A 13,741-nucleotide genomic window follows, 5' to 3' on the forward strand; every position below is an offset into this window, starting at 1 on the left:
TAATATAGGTCGAAGCTGAGTAATTATAGCACCTCAAAATTTTAGTCTGAATACATTTGTATTTGCTAGTAGATTAGCCTCCAAAATACAAAGATCTAATTTTCTACCAAAGAATGTGTTTGGTCAAGGAAAACCACCTGGAGTGTACTACTAGTTTTAGTTATTTCCAAATAATGAAATGTATTTCTTAGTAAGTACACCACCTTTCAACTTCCAGACAAAAGGGAGCCATTTAGAATACTGTCATTTTCTTGGAACTAAGGTAAAGTTAAAGCTCTACTGTAGATCTGTAAAATGTAGTCTGACAATAGGCCAAAGTTGGTTTTATCTTTTATTTTCATATGAAAATAAACTTTAAGCAAAATTAAAAAATACCATTCACACTATAAATGAAGAGCTTCAAGTACATCTTTTTTTTTTTCTGTGTAACTATAGGCTTTACCTGGTCACAGATTTAAATTTGCAGTTAAAATCATTATTGGTTGTATGGAGACATTTCAAAGATTAAAAAAAAAAAACAAAACAAAAATCCTCAAAACACCAGGACCTTGGCTTGAATTGTGTGCAGCTACTCCCATATGCACAAGTGATTTACAAAAACTGGCTTAATAGTACAAGAAAATAAACCACAGTGGGGTTTGAACATCTGTGTTCACCGGATCTTGATAAAAGCCAAGCGACATTCCAATTACGCAGTCAGTGAGGTAGTAAGGTGTCTTCTCAGATACATTTATGTGAGAGACAGTATTCCTCATCGCGGAGTCCTTTTCCTACAGCAACACAGAATGGCAGAAAGGCTGAGTGCTCAGAACAGCAGGAAAGGGACTGCACAAGCGACGGCACGATGGCTACCCGGTGGGTGAACTACGCATTCAAGCACTCTGCACATCATTTTGAGATGAGTCATACCAAATGGAGAGAAAAGTTAAAAGGTGACTTAAGACTGATAAACTCGAATTAAAAAGCTAATCAAATGTGTTATCAAAAACATGTACCTGTGAACAGGAGGCAGGGAGCGATGTGGCGTCAGTGTCGGTAACTGTCTACTGAATGTGGACGGTGCAGGAGCTGGAAGGCGCCCTGAAAAGAAGGGCGATAGCGCACTGGGAACAAATGCCAACCCCAGTCCGATGAATGTAGGCTTTCGACCCCACACACCTGGGTTCTGGCACCAAACTCCCAAACGCGGCTGACCCTGAACAACGTGGAGGCTGGGGAGGCCCGTGCGGTCGGGAATCCACCTATGCACCGTACACAGCCTGCTGTCCGCCTGAAGCCGGCCGGACAGCGGGCGAGCGCCACTCCGTGCAAGGGTGTCCGCACAGGTCTTCACGCGCAGGGAGGCCCAAGGCAGGTGGAGGTGGAAGGAGAGGCAGGGCAGCCGGTGTAGCTACAGAAGTGTGACTTCGTTTCTGGCTTGTCTTTTTCCGTCTCTAAAACTGTCTGCAGTACCCACCCTTCTACCTCCTGCTTTAGCTTGGTGCCTGGTCACAGCAGGGCCGTGAAGCTTTCAAAGCAGTCTCGAGCTGCCGGAGCCCTCTGCCAGCTGGCCTAAGGCCGGCTTGTGTGCCGCTGCTGCTCTGGCCTTCTCCCTTGGGGCGCCTCCAGGAAGCAGTCTTGTTTACTCCTCAGGTGTGATGTCTGTCCATGGAGACATCACAGGAAATGGGCCCAGGCAGTTCAAGCCCATGTTGCTCAAGGGTCAGCTATTACTCGGTGAGTCTCATCCATCCTATCCTCAAACACCTCCATACTCTGAATTTAGAGCGCCCAAACTCTCGGGCTGCCGCCAAGCGCTGAGACCTGACCTGGCTTGCAGACCTCTGTGCACTCGTGTCTCCGCCCTGGGTTGTCTTACCTCCAAGGTACCTACATTTTCATCGCCAGTGCCTCTGACACTCTTAAAGCCTACCCTGAGGCCCATGAAGCGTTTGGCCTGTGTCTGTTTTGGGTCCTACCACAGAGAGAAGATTTCAAGGTAATAACAGTGAAATCTTGGCTCTCCTGCTGCCTCTTAAAGAGGTGATTATCCTCGAATGTTCTTACAGCTCTGTAGTAAAACCTCATCAGCCTCTTAAGTCCGGGTTTTGTCTTTTGCTGTGATCTTGAATCATCTTGCAACTTATAACAGTCCGTTCTTTAAATAAAGGGATAATTCTACCTCCCAGGATACAGAAGACTAAAGAGAGCAGCTGTAGGCTACGTGCTCACAGCGGGCACTATAAATGGCAGCTACTGTCTGGCTGGCAGCAACTACGTCTCCCACAGAAAACTTGTGGAAACGCAAGTATTTCTTACTGAGCCTGAGTTAAGAGACCTGCAGGCACACTTTTGTTGAGGAAAGGGAGATGGTCAGACTAAAAACTAGGGCTCAAACTGGCTTCACAGTTCTAAGTTCTATACATTGAACAGAAAACAAAAGATACCCAACAGGGAGGACATTAGTAGGAGACTCACTCCGTTCCTGACAGACCCCCTGTCTTCACTTCTTGGCTATTCCTAAGCCTCAAACCAGTTGATTTCATGTTTCCCAGGGACCATGAAAAAGCAAATCTTTCCTAAGACATGGCATGAAGGAGCTTTTACATCCCGAGTCTCTGCTACACACCCTGGCTTTCCAGCACTCCGCAGAGTGAGACCCCTCATGGAGACCTCCCCCTCACCTGGGTTGGTCTAAGACGAGAGTCCTCTGCTAGGGAAGAAGAGTCCAGCTGAGACAGACTGGCCGATGACAGGGAGTCTGCTGAGGGGCTGGTGACCAACTCCCCGAGAGCGTCAACTTGTCTCCTCAAGCTGTGTAAAGTGCCCTCTGTCTGCCGCTTCCCTTTGCTTAACACCTCTGCTTGCTTGGACATACAGTGTCGAAGTTGGGCCTGGAAGTGTTACAGCAAAATTTCGGGTTTTACACAGAAGAAAGGTGTCAGAACGATGAGTAGCCTTTTCATACACACCGCTTGGTAAGTAAATCTATCATAAGTTGGAATGACTACTGAACAATGCTTGTTTTTAAAAAATGGAGGTGCCAGACAGCTACCGCCAGTGTACAGAAACTTCTATACTGTTCAGTGCTGTTGTTAACTGGGCCTTTAGCCCACCCACTCTCCACCATAACAAAGCTCAGATTTCTGCATTTCCTGCCTCCCAGAGAAATCACTGCCTCATCTCTCTTCCTCTTCCGCTCAGGCAGGAGGTTGATTTATACATGGTCCCTCCAGTGTCTCCCACATGTAGCTCAGCCTCGGCCTACTTTTCGGCTTTCCCCCTGCTGCACCTTTGAAATGTTTCTCTCAAAGTCGGTTAGTGCTGCCCAGCAGAACTTCCCATGGTGATGGGGACGTTTGGGGTCTGTGCTGTCCAGTATAGCAGCCACTAGTCACAGTGGCTGTGAACACTTGAGACGTGACTGACTTTTACTCCAACTTACTATGATGAATTTACGTGTAAACATGTGGGCTGGAGCCCACACCCCTGGCCCTCCGCCCAGGCCGATGGTAGCTGTTCTCCAGACATCCACCGTCTAGCTCTACCTCACTCTTATTTTTCCACTCCCACATACATTCAAACCCCAAATCTTTTAGGGGTCAGTTAACCCCTAAATCCTAGACTCCTATTTTCAGGTGCCCACAGACATAGCTCCCTGCCCAGAAGCCTCAGAGCCCTTCAGAGGCAACACGTTCTGAGCCGCACCTCCCCGAGCCATTGCACCGTGCGCTCTTTGGCGCTGCCAGCTTGACAAGTGTCGGAGCCACATCACTGAGGTCAAAGAACACGGGTCTCTGCCAGGCTTCAGTTTTGGATGCTGACGTTGCCATTCACTAAACGTGTGACAGCAGCATCCATCATGCAACCGACTAAGCTGCTGTGCAGCCCGCAGGAGCACGAAGGTGGGAGCAGGTGTGAGTGTGCACGCCCCCCCCACTCCCCCTGCCCCACACGCAACCTTAAGTCGGTCTTCCCGGTGACGCAGCTTCTCTCGCAGCGCTTCTCCTCGCCAGTGCTCATCCTTTTTCAGAGGGAAAGTGAAACATGAGTCACCGGAGCCCTCCACCCAAGAGCCAGCCTCCCCACGCCCAGAAGTCTGCTTTTTACCTCATCTGGGAAGGGTGGGAACCCAATTATGCTTCTAAAAGTTCCAGAAAACAGCAGGATAAACCCTTACCATTAAGTGAACCTGGGACAAGTTCAGTTTTTCTTCAAATGGTGATGGTCTCTCATTCACGGAGAATGGAAAGTTCTCTTTCAAGCTTTCCAACCCTCCTTCTAGGTTTTCATTTCTTTCCAAAATAGCTTCCAAATCTGGTGGTAATTCTGGAAGAAACTGGTTGAGACTCTTCAGGCTGGTTCTGATTTCATCTTTCACCTCAGATTTAAGTGTCTTCATCGCTTCACTGATTTCCATTTGTCTTCTCTCCAAGTCCTTTTGGTTTGCCATCTAGACCACAAGTGAGAGTCAGGTACCACCGCAACACCTTGGGACTTACCTGTACTTACATAATGTGTGATGTAGTTAAACACCTACAATGTCAATTACTGGGATTATTAGAATGGCACAAATTTATGATTTTTCACCTACACAAGCAACTGTAAAACAGCAAGCACGTGATTTCTTGGGTGCTGACTGGGAACACTGTATTCCTGGGACAAACCTCTCTGAAGAAGTCAGAGTCTTCGGGGGGAGCTGGCACCAACCTGACAGCCGGCACATGCTGCAGGACAGTTTAGGGCAGGGAGCTAATCTCTGGATCTTCACAACGCGGATAATGCCCGGTGTTCAGACATGTGAGAACTATGTGAGAATTTATAGGAAGCACCTTAGTGGTAACCAATAAATGACACCTACAATGACTAAGCCCCAAATACGAGAAGGGCCATTTACTAAAAGAAGTCATAAGCAATCTAGATTGTCAATGATGAGAATCCTGGAAGGGCTCTTAGGAAAGATGTGGCTAGATATTTACTTTTTTAGTGAAGAATCCCGTGGTGTGGACAAAGTAGAAGTTTCTCAGAATGTGTTCAACCCTGAGATTGTCCCATGTAGCTCTCCTTACAGAGCTTAGTGAAAATACTGGGATTCTATCTGCTGCTAATTGTCCTTCCAAGTTTACAGACTTGGAGCTTTTGAAAGTTATTTTTTTTTTTCTTGAACCAAAGCGTGTGCTGATGGCTGGAGAGGGAGGTGAAGGGAGAGCATGTGCTTGGAGGAAGGTATGACACTAAGTGTTTGGACGGGGTCATCCATGTTGTCGGACAAGCGCAGCCGGGTCAGTGCGCGGCCATGATGCAGGCGCTCAGGATGGTCCTGCACCCAGAGGCTAACACCGCTCTTAAAAGACCTGTTTAATAGGCCCTCCCTGGTGGCGCAGCGGGTTAAAGCACTGCACTGAGAAGCTAAAGCCACTTCCGCATGAGTTCGATTCCTGCCTGCCCCGGAGGTGACCACATGGCGTGGCAGACCTCTCCTGACCCGCCCGCTGCTCCCCTCAGCAGTGTACTTCGTCGATCTGCCTGTTCTGCTCCCCACTCTGTCTCTGGTGAATTCTCTCACCCTCCGCATCTCTGGCCTGTACCCCAGTTCTGTATGAATAAATAAATCTTTAAAAAAAAAAAAAAGACCTGTTTAATAAATAAAGCCCGCCTGAGCCCGGAGGGGAGTGAGCACGCCTAGGGAGTGTTCTCTGCAGGTCCCTGGGCCCACACCTGCTTCTTGAGCTCCGAGTACTCTTGCTGCATCTGGGTGAGCTCCTTCATCAGGCGCCGGGCCCGCTCGTGGTTGTCCTGGGCCACCTGCTCGATGGTGGCCATTTCCTTCTGCATGCAGCTGTTCTCCTGCTTTTGCTCCTAGCACGAGGCAGAAAGGAAGGAGATAAATGAGGGCCCAGTGCGCGGTGGCGTGTGTTTGGGCCCACACACTCGCTGCCCTGGCACTTGCCACCTGGGCCAAGGTCTCTTTGGCTGGAAAAGTGGCTGCCTGCCTGCCTTCTGGCGCAGTGTGGAGCATCGAGGCGGTCAGAGGCTGTTAGCCTGGAGTCTGAATCCTAGATAAGCAGCAGTACTGCTGATATTAAGTTACTTTCCCTTTCTGCATCCCCATTAATTGTCTGTGAACTGGGATAAGGAAGCCCCTCCCCACAGGGTTGCTGGGTTAAAACCCAGACCTCTACATTCTGTCTCAGGTTGCCCCTCACTCGTTGCAAGGGCACTATCTTTTGGAAAACACACCATTTGAAGGGTCCATTCACACCCAGGGCTCTGTTAACAGGGGTGCTGGGAGACCCCACTTCTGGGAAAGCACTGAGTGCTGCCACCACCCACCATAACCTATTTTGGATTCAATGAATGTCACCCGCCAAAATTTATCTGGGATAAATCAGCTTCCTGATTTTGGGGCTATAGCCCAAGAATCTGGCAAAATCTTCCATCCACTTTTAGAACCAATTATGCATAATACACCAAAAACAACAGCTGGGTTAAAGGATGGGTTGACAGGTCATGTATTTTTCTCTGCACAGAGGCAATTTTAATTTATATATTTAAGCTCATCATTTCTGTATAAACTGCCCGGGCAGAAGTTACTCACAAGGAGGTTTTTCTCCAACTGGCTCCGCTGGATCTTCAGTGCTTCCTTCAGAGAGGCAACCTGGTTCTCGGCCTTCTTTCTTTCTGTCAAGAACTGGTTCCTGAGGAGACTGAAGTCTGCCCGCATGGAGTCAGTCTCTTTCTGGAGAGCCACTAGCTCACTTGACTTTTCCATTAACTGCTGCTCCCGTTCTGAAAGCTGTCGTTCTGAAATGAGCATTTTCAATCTGTTAGGCAGAGGCCAGGCTGTGTGCAGCCCCATAATGACATGCCACACACGCAGCCACTGTCCTCCCTCATCGAGTTTTCCAAGTGCCCCTGCCCCACGAAGGAGGCCCAAACAAGGGCCAATGGCTTCTTGATATAATTGGTTCCTGGAACATCTGATTCCGAAGTCACAGAGCTCTTGTCCTGCCCTTTGAGCTTTTGAGACCAGCAAGGGTAAACAGCTCCAATCCTGGGGGGCGGGGCGCACGGCACAGACCATGAGAACTGCTCCATATAAACCTTCACAGGGGATTTAGTAAAGGAGACACCGGTGAGGCTCCTGTCACAGGGGAAGGAGCCATGGGGAGGATGCAGAGCTGGTGCAGCGCGGGCCCCGTTTGATGACAGAAGGAACCTCCCTCCTTCTGTTGAATAGGAATCATGAATGCAAACAGTGTACAGTGAGCACTCAACAAAGAAAGCTGACGGACAACAGTCACATTTCAAACAGGTCTTTGTAATGACTCTTTAAAGTACCACGTTGCCACCTTTTCACTTCCCACACGTCTGGCTGGGTCAGACTCAGTGTGGTTGTTAAGTTTCATTTCTGTAATGAAATAGTTAGGTCTGGATGTTTCAAGAATTCCCAGAGAAAACCTTTGGCTCACTAAGCCCATGGGTGTAGAGGGATCTCCTGCAGAAGTAATGTTTTCTGAGCATTATGGAAACCTGAAGCCTGAAAAACAGAAAAATCACTTACTAATTTAAGAACAGTCATTTCCTCTGGATTTCCATGTCAGCTTCACTTATATATGGCTCAAGAAAGAGCAAACAGAACCATAGGCAAACACTTATTTTTGGGACCATTCAGTATGTCAAATTTGGACAGACCTACAATTGTTGATGCCGGTTTTGACTAGTGGTGAAACTGATCACAAAAGCTCGGAAATGTCGTCCTTCCTGGAAAGGCTTGAGAGCTTTTCCTTCATGTCACTTTTTTGAGGTGATTTTTAGTTAATTTATTTTTACAGCACTGTTCATTTTTGTACAACATCTGATTCCTTCGCTCAGGTGTAACCCTCATAAAACTCCAACCACTGTATCACCCATGAACTGCTGAGGTGACCTTGCTGAGGAAAGCATGGAGGTAAGCAGAGGACTGAGAGTCTCAGGTCAAATGTCACCTCCCTCAGACACCAGTTCCTTCATCTCTGAGCCTGCTTCCTCATCTCCTGGGCCTACTTCCTGCCTACCCCTCCTATCTTCTCTCTGGGCTGTGCTGGGGACCTGGGCTTCCCTCCTTTACACACCTCACAAGCAGGAGAGGCCCCTCAGAGTAGCGTCTCAGAATACGTACTGGTTTGGGAGAGCGTCTTCTCCAGGGTCTCACCCCACTTTTCCTCTTGCTGCAGAGACCTGACACGCTCTTCAGCCACTAATACTTCAGTGACCACCTGGTCCAGTTTCCCTTTCTGGTCTGTTAATTCCTTTTCCAGCTGGTGCTGCTGCTCCTTCAGCATCACTTTGCTGGCTTCAAATCTTTTTTCTTCACTTTCTCTCTCTTTCTGGAATCTCTGAGCCATCTTAATAGAGAACAACCTTAATCAGTCATATAATAACAGATATTCACTGTCCAAGCTGAGGGAATGTTCATGGATGCTAAGACGGATTCCGGTTCAATATAAAGTAGAAAGTAACTCTCAGTGACAGAAAGTGAGTTTCCTTTTTACAAAGACTATCAAGCAGAACCTGGAAAACTATTTGACCAGTATGAGAGGGGTGACTTAAACAGCAAAGGCACGTGCCATCAAGGTTCTGTACAGGACCAATATCTACAGTCTTCACAGTCTGTCAATATTAATACAAAAAGTCAAAGAGTGGGTGTAAATCGCTCCTACTCCCGGGGGGCTACTTCTACGGCTTTCTGCCAGGAGCAGAAAGCACACAAGCAACAAAGGGCTTCCTTTTCCGTAAGACCAGAAAGGGGGATAGTACCATTTCTTGCTGGGCTAGCTTGACTTTGCTTTCTTCTAGCTCAAGCTGAAGCACTTGGAGCTGCTGTTGTTTTGTCTCCCCTTCTTTTTGGCAGTCTTCAACCTTGGTTTTCCATTCACTGATGCTTTTCTGGAGCCTGGTCTGCTCGCTGAGCAGGGCATCCTGATGCTGGGTAGTGCGGAGCAGATCCTTTGAGTGAAAAAAAAATGCAACCATGACATATCTGCGTTTAATAGAGGTAGCCAGGACACTCGTAACCACTACAGCTAACAGAGCGAGAAGAATCAAACTTCCACATTCTTTATTATTTAAACAAAGGCACCCAGAACTCAACTTAATCATTGGTTCCCTCCTTTTGAGTACTAAAAATTAAAAGGAGAGAAGACATCAAAGTCTCAGCAAGACACTCAGATGTCCTGAGCTTTTGTTACCTTGTCACTGAGGTAGGTGACACCCACCCTCACAGGATTACTGAGTGAGGTTTAATCCTGATGGGAAAGGAGCCAACAGTCATGGTTTTTGAATATTTGAATTACCCTGACCCGGAATCACGAGAAGTACAAGAGTCGAGGGTCCCGTCCATTCGACATGTAACGAGGAGGAAACAAGCTCTGCAGTTACTCTGCACCTCATCGAGCGCTCAAATCTGAAGCCAGCCTCCGGAGGCCTCCAGACAGCCAGTCTGGGCCCTGAGCACTGAGATGGCTGCTGAGGGGCTGGGCTCTGGGGCAGGCACCACCTTCCTCATCAGGTTTGACTCAAGTATCCCAGGGCTAAAACTGATTAGAAGTCACTGTTCTGCGCCAAAACTCTTGCATACGGAGGATGTCTATGTTATGCCCGTGACCTTCCGAGATGCTGGTGTGGAAGGAGCCAGTGTGCTTCATTTGCTGCTATTGTAAACAGCTGTCTGCGTGCCAGCAGCATATCCCCAGATAGCATTTGTGAGGCTTACCTGTTTTGCTCGGTTCACATGGTCTTGGACATCAGCTAGTTCTTCCTGTAGTGAGTTTATTGCTTCCCGTTTTTCTACAGAAAGAGCATTTATAAAAAAAACAAAAAACAAATACGTCTGTAGACGTCTTTCATATTCCCATCAGTTCCGCCCAAGTACAGGGGAAATGAATTTAAATTTAAATTTAAATTTTTTTGTGACATGTAAGACTAAACCACATGATCTCACTAAAAGCCAAGGAGAACAACACATGCATAGATCTTGCTCTCCTTGGGAGCCTCCTTTTTTTGGGAGAGATACATATTCCAGCCCTCACAAAAAGAAAACTGATAGGTAGGTTCCAGTGCTGATGATGTGTAGTTTAGAAACAGGCATCTTCTACAATGCTGGTAGAAAGGTAAATGTGGCACAAACTTTCAGGAATACAACGAAGGTAGAAATTTTTTATCTGCAAAGGTTTTGTCTCAACAAATGAGTTAGTAAATAGAATTATTAGTAACTTCTCCTAAATAAACAATCATGAATGTTTATAAAGATTTGGTAACAGGGGCTCTCCCTGGTGGCGCAACGGGTTAAAGCACTGTATTATGAGGCTCTCTGAAGCCAGTGCAGCTGGAGTTCAGTCCCCCGCCAGGGAGCTGACCCACATGGTGGGGCAGAGCTCTCCTGGCCTGCCCGCTGCTCCCCTCAGCAGTGTTTCAGCACATCTGCCTGTTCTGCTCCCCACTCTGTCTCTGGTGAATCCTCTCACCCCCACACCTTGGTCTGTACCCCAGTTCTGTAAACATAAATAAATAAATCTTAAAAAAAAAAAAAGATGTGGTAACAAAGATTCTATTTGCTTCTTTGTTTTTACTCCCTCTCCTCCAACACCAATAAAAAATCTGGAAGGATGTTCACTAAACTGATAACTGGAATTATCTATGAGGGGGAAGATCAATTATAATTTTTATTTCATCTTTTTGATGTTTTTAAATTGTTCTCTAAAAAACGAATTATTTGACAGCTTTACCACAATATAATTCACACACCTCTTACTTCTCCTCACTTATACAATCCAATGGCTTTTAAAAAAGTTGTACAACATTCAGAGTTGTACAACCATCACCACAATCTAATTTTAGAACATTCTGTCACTTCTAAAAGAAACTCCGTTCCCATGAGCATTAATTACTTCCATGGTGGGAAAACCATGCATTTAAAAACAATCTACCAAAAGGAGCCACCCAGTGAGCCTCCTACCTCGCAGCTGCTGCTGCACTGCTGTGATGTCCCGATGCAGTGACAGCTTGTCTCTGTTTAGCTGGTCCAGTTCCTGCTGCAGTTTCCTGACATCCAATCTCAACTTTTCTAAGTTTGACTGCTCCATGTTGCTATTCTCTTCGGTAGCTGCTAAAACCCTATTACATATGCAGAAAAAAGTCAGCCTGGCAAATACAGTATGGTCAAGTACACACAAGAGACAACCAAGGGACACTGTTATATTTTCACAATATAATTATGGAGTCTATGTGATTATAAATATTAACAAAATTGACAGCTTTTGAGCTCATTTTCAAAAGAAATCTTTTTTAGTCTTCCAAATGATGTTTTTTCAAAAGTGACTCCCTAAATTGAAGTTTTATAAATTTAGGGATAAAAACATAGATAGCATTCAGAATTCCAAAAATCTGAATGGTTAAACTGGACTGCTAACTTCTGATAAGTAAAAAAAAAATGAAATACAAGTTTTTAATAACTGTATGTATACCATTTATTGCATTCTTTCCTGTACTGGAACCAGACAGGATGGACTTGTTTGGTCTGGATTTTCACTAAGCATAAATTCTTTGAGATGCATCCATGTCATCTTGTGTATTAACACTTCACTCCCTTTTTATAGCTGGGTTCTATTCTGGGTCCACTGAATAGCTGTATGGATTTTAGAACCAGTTTGTCAACTTTTGTTTTAAAAGTCCTTTGAGGGCCAGAGGGGAAAAAAATAATAATGAACAACTATATACCAGAGACATTTTATGGGGATGGAGACTGGGATCAAAAATGGCGGAGGGAAGTAAGTGCACAGGACTATGGTGATGGCACACGGGTGAACTGGTGATGGGAAGCCCACAGGGATTACAACTAAGATGGAAAAATGCACAAAGTGATGTAAAAATAAACTGCTGTAATATAAAAAAAAAAGGCCGTTGGGGTCTCCCTGGTGGTGCAGGGGCTAAAGTCTCAGCACTATGAAGCTATCACCAGCCACTGCAGCATGAGTTCGATTCCCGGCCAGGGAGCTGACCCACATGGCACAGCTGACCTCTCCTCACCTGCCTGCTCCCCTTGGCAGTGTAATTCAGTCCATCTGCCTGTTCTGCGCTCCACTCTGTCTCTGGTGAGTCCTCTTGCCCCAGAGGCCTGGCTTACACCCCAATTCTTGCATGCATAAGTAAATAAAAATAATCTTTTCTAAAAAAGTTTGTTTTTACTTCATGATTGCTGTGAATCCGTAGATCAGTCTGAGACATTCTGTTGTGATATTGTGTTCCCACCCACAAGCAAGGTATATTTCTTCATTTATTTATCTTCTAGCTTGTGTTACTATACTAAAAAATCATAACACGTTATTTTTAAAAATGCCTTAGGGTGGTCTGAAAGGACCTTCTCCCCAAATTACTGTCAGTGAACTGTATTAGAAGTCTGAGTTTGTTGAACATTTTTCCTTTAACAGTGTTTATGACACTTTCGCTTTCAACAACTGATCCTGAGAGCTGATCTGCTTCTGCTCTTACCGTTTGGTTTGCGCCAACTTCTTTTCCCAGCTGTCACAATTATCTTCGAGGTCTTCCTTTTCTTTGCTCAAAGACTCAAGACAGGATTGTAACGCTTGTGTCTCAGCAGATATTTGTTCTATCTCCCGTTTGCCTCTCTCAAGGAGCTGTTTTTGCCACTCTATTTCCCCTTTCTGTCGCAGAGCTGTCTGTTGCAACTTTTCTAACTCCAGTTTCTCCTAAATGGAAGAAAGAGGATTCAAACATGCTAAAAGGGCAAGACTGCAGTTTGCTACATAAAATGACTTTGCTTTTTACCTCTAGCATTTCAAGTTGAGTCTTCTCTAACTCAGTCACCTTTTGGTCATGTTGTATCTTCAAACCTTGTAGCTCATTGTTTTCAAGTTGCAACATGTCCAGAATATTCTTTAATTCTAACAGAAACAAAGCATAGTCCATGCTATTAAGTTAACTTGGAGAGACTTACAAAATGAAGCAGAAAATAATGCTACTGATATCACAAATAATAAATTGTCAAAAAATAGCATTTGCATCCAAGTATTCAAACTGTTGCATTTTATATAAATAATCTACAGCCCATAAATGTTCTTCAGCACACCCTAGTCAGCAATGAGTATGATTACTTTGCATTTAATAAGCTTTATTAGTTTGAATGACAGAAAATAATATATGCTTTTTATAATTTTTTTTTTTGCTTATCACTAGTAAGGTTAAAGTTTAAAAGAAATTTATTTGATTATTTGTATTTTTCTGTATATGCAAACATTGTGAGTTTAAACTTACCGGTTTTATGTTTAGCCATTTGCCCTAAAACTACCTGAAGGTTTTCTTCTTCTTTTTCAATTTCTTGCTTTATAAGTGCAAGTTGAGTTTTTTTTTCACTGATCTGGACATTCAGTTCTCCTTTCTGAAAACTCAATTCTTCTAGAAGAGATTTTACTTCCTGTGCAAAAAAAAAAAAAAAGTTCAACCTCCCTCCTCAAAATTATGAGTGGAAATATTCTTTTGTTGGTAACTCTCATTGCATTGCAATTATAATTTAGAAACAAATTTTCATTTCCCTTCTAAATTACAAACAGACCATACTTTATGCATATATTCTGCATATGTAGAATATTCTGCATAAGATGGCCAACAAACATATGAAAAAATGTTCAACATCACTCGTAATAAGGGAGATGCAAAGAGATGCAAATTAAAACACAATGAGATAACACCTCACCCCAGTGAGAAT

General features: G+C 45.0%; 1 protein-coding gene across 1 annotated transcript in view; it reads right to left on the reverse strand.

The window, feature by feature from the left end:
• Positions 1-358: 358 nt before the first annotated feature.
• Positions 359-13,741, reverse strand: part of CNTRL (centriolin) — a 59,889-nt gene continuing 46,506 nt past the window's right edge. The window contains exons 30-43 of the mRNA XM_012721533.1: positions 13,291-13,450; positions 12,805-12,920; positions 12,508-12,725; positions 10,976-11,133; positions 9,734-9,807; positions 8,779-8,967; positions 8,141-8,366; positions 6,578-6,783; positions 5,698-5,838; positions 4,160-4,432; positions 3,941-4,003; positions 2,664-2,873; positions 996-1,080; positions 359-770 (exon numbers count right to left, since the gene is read on the reverse strand). Of these exons, the coding sequence (XP_012576987.1) occupies positions 1,027-1,080; positions 2,664-2,873; positions 3,941-4,003; positions 4,160-4,432; positions 5,698-5,838; positions 6,578-6,783; positions 8,141-8,366; positions 8,779-8,967; positions 9,734-9,807; positions 10,976-11,133; positions 12,508-12,725; positions 12,805-12,920; positions 13,291-13,450 (2,088 nt within the window). The 3' untranslated portion in view covers positions 359-770; positions 996-1,026. The remainder of the gene's footprint in view (positions 771-995; positions 1,081-2,663; positions 2,874-3,940; positions 4,004-4,159; positions 4,433-5,697; positions 5,839-6,577; positions 6,784-8,140; positions 8,367-8,778; positions 8,968-9,733; positions 9,808-10,975; positions 11,134-12,507; positions 12,726-12,804; positions 12,921-13,290; positions 13,451-13,741) is intronic.

Source organism: Condylura cristata, unplaced genomic scaffold (assembly GCF_000260355.1).
Source record: "Condylura cristata isolate star-nosed mole 26May11 unplaced genomic scaffold, ConCri1.0 scaffold00006, whole genome shotgun sequence".
Lineage (NCBI taxonomy): Eukaryota > Metazoa > Chordata > Mammalia > Eulipotyphla > Talpidae > Condylura > Condylura cristata.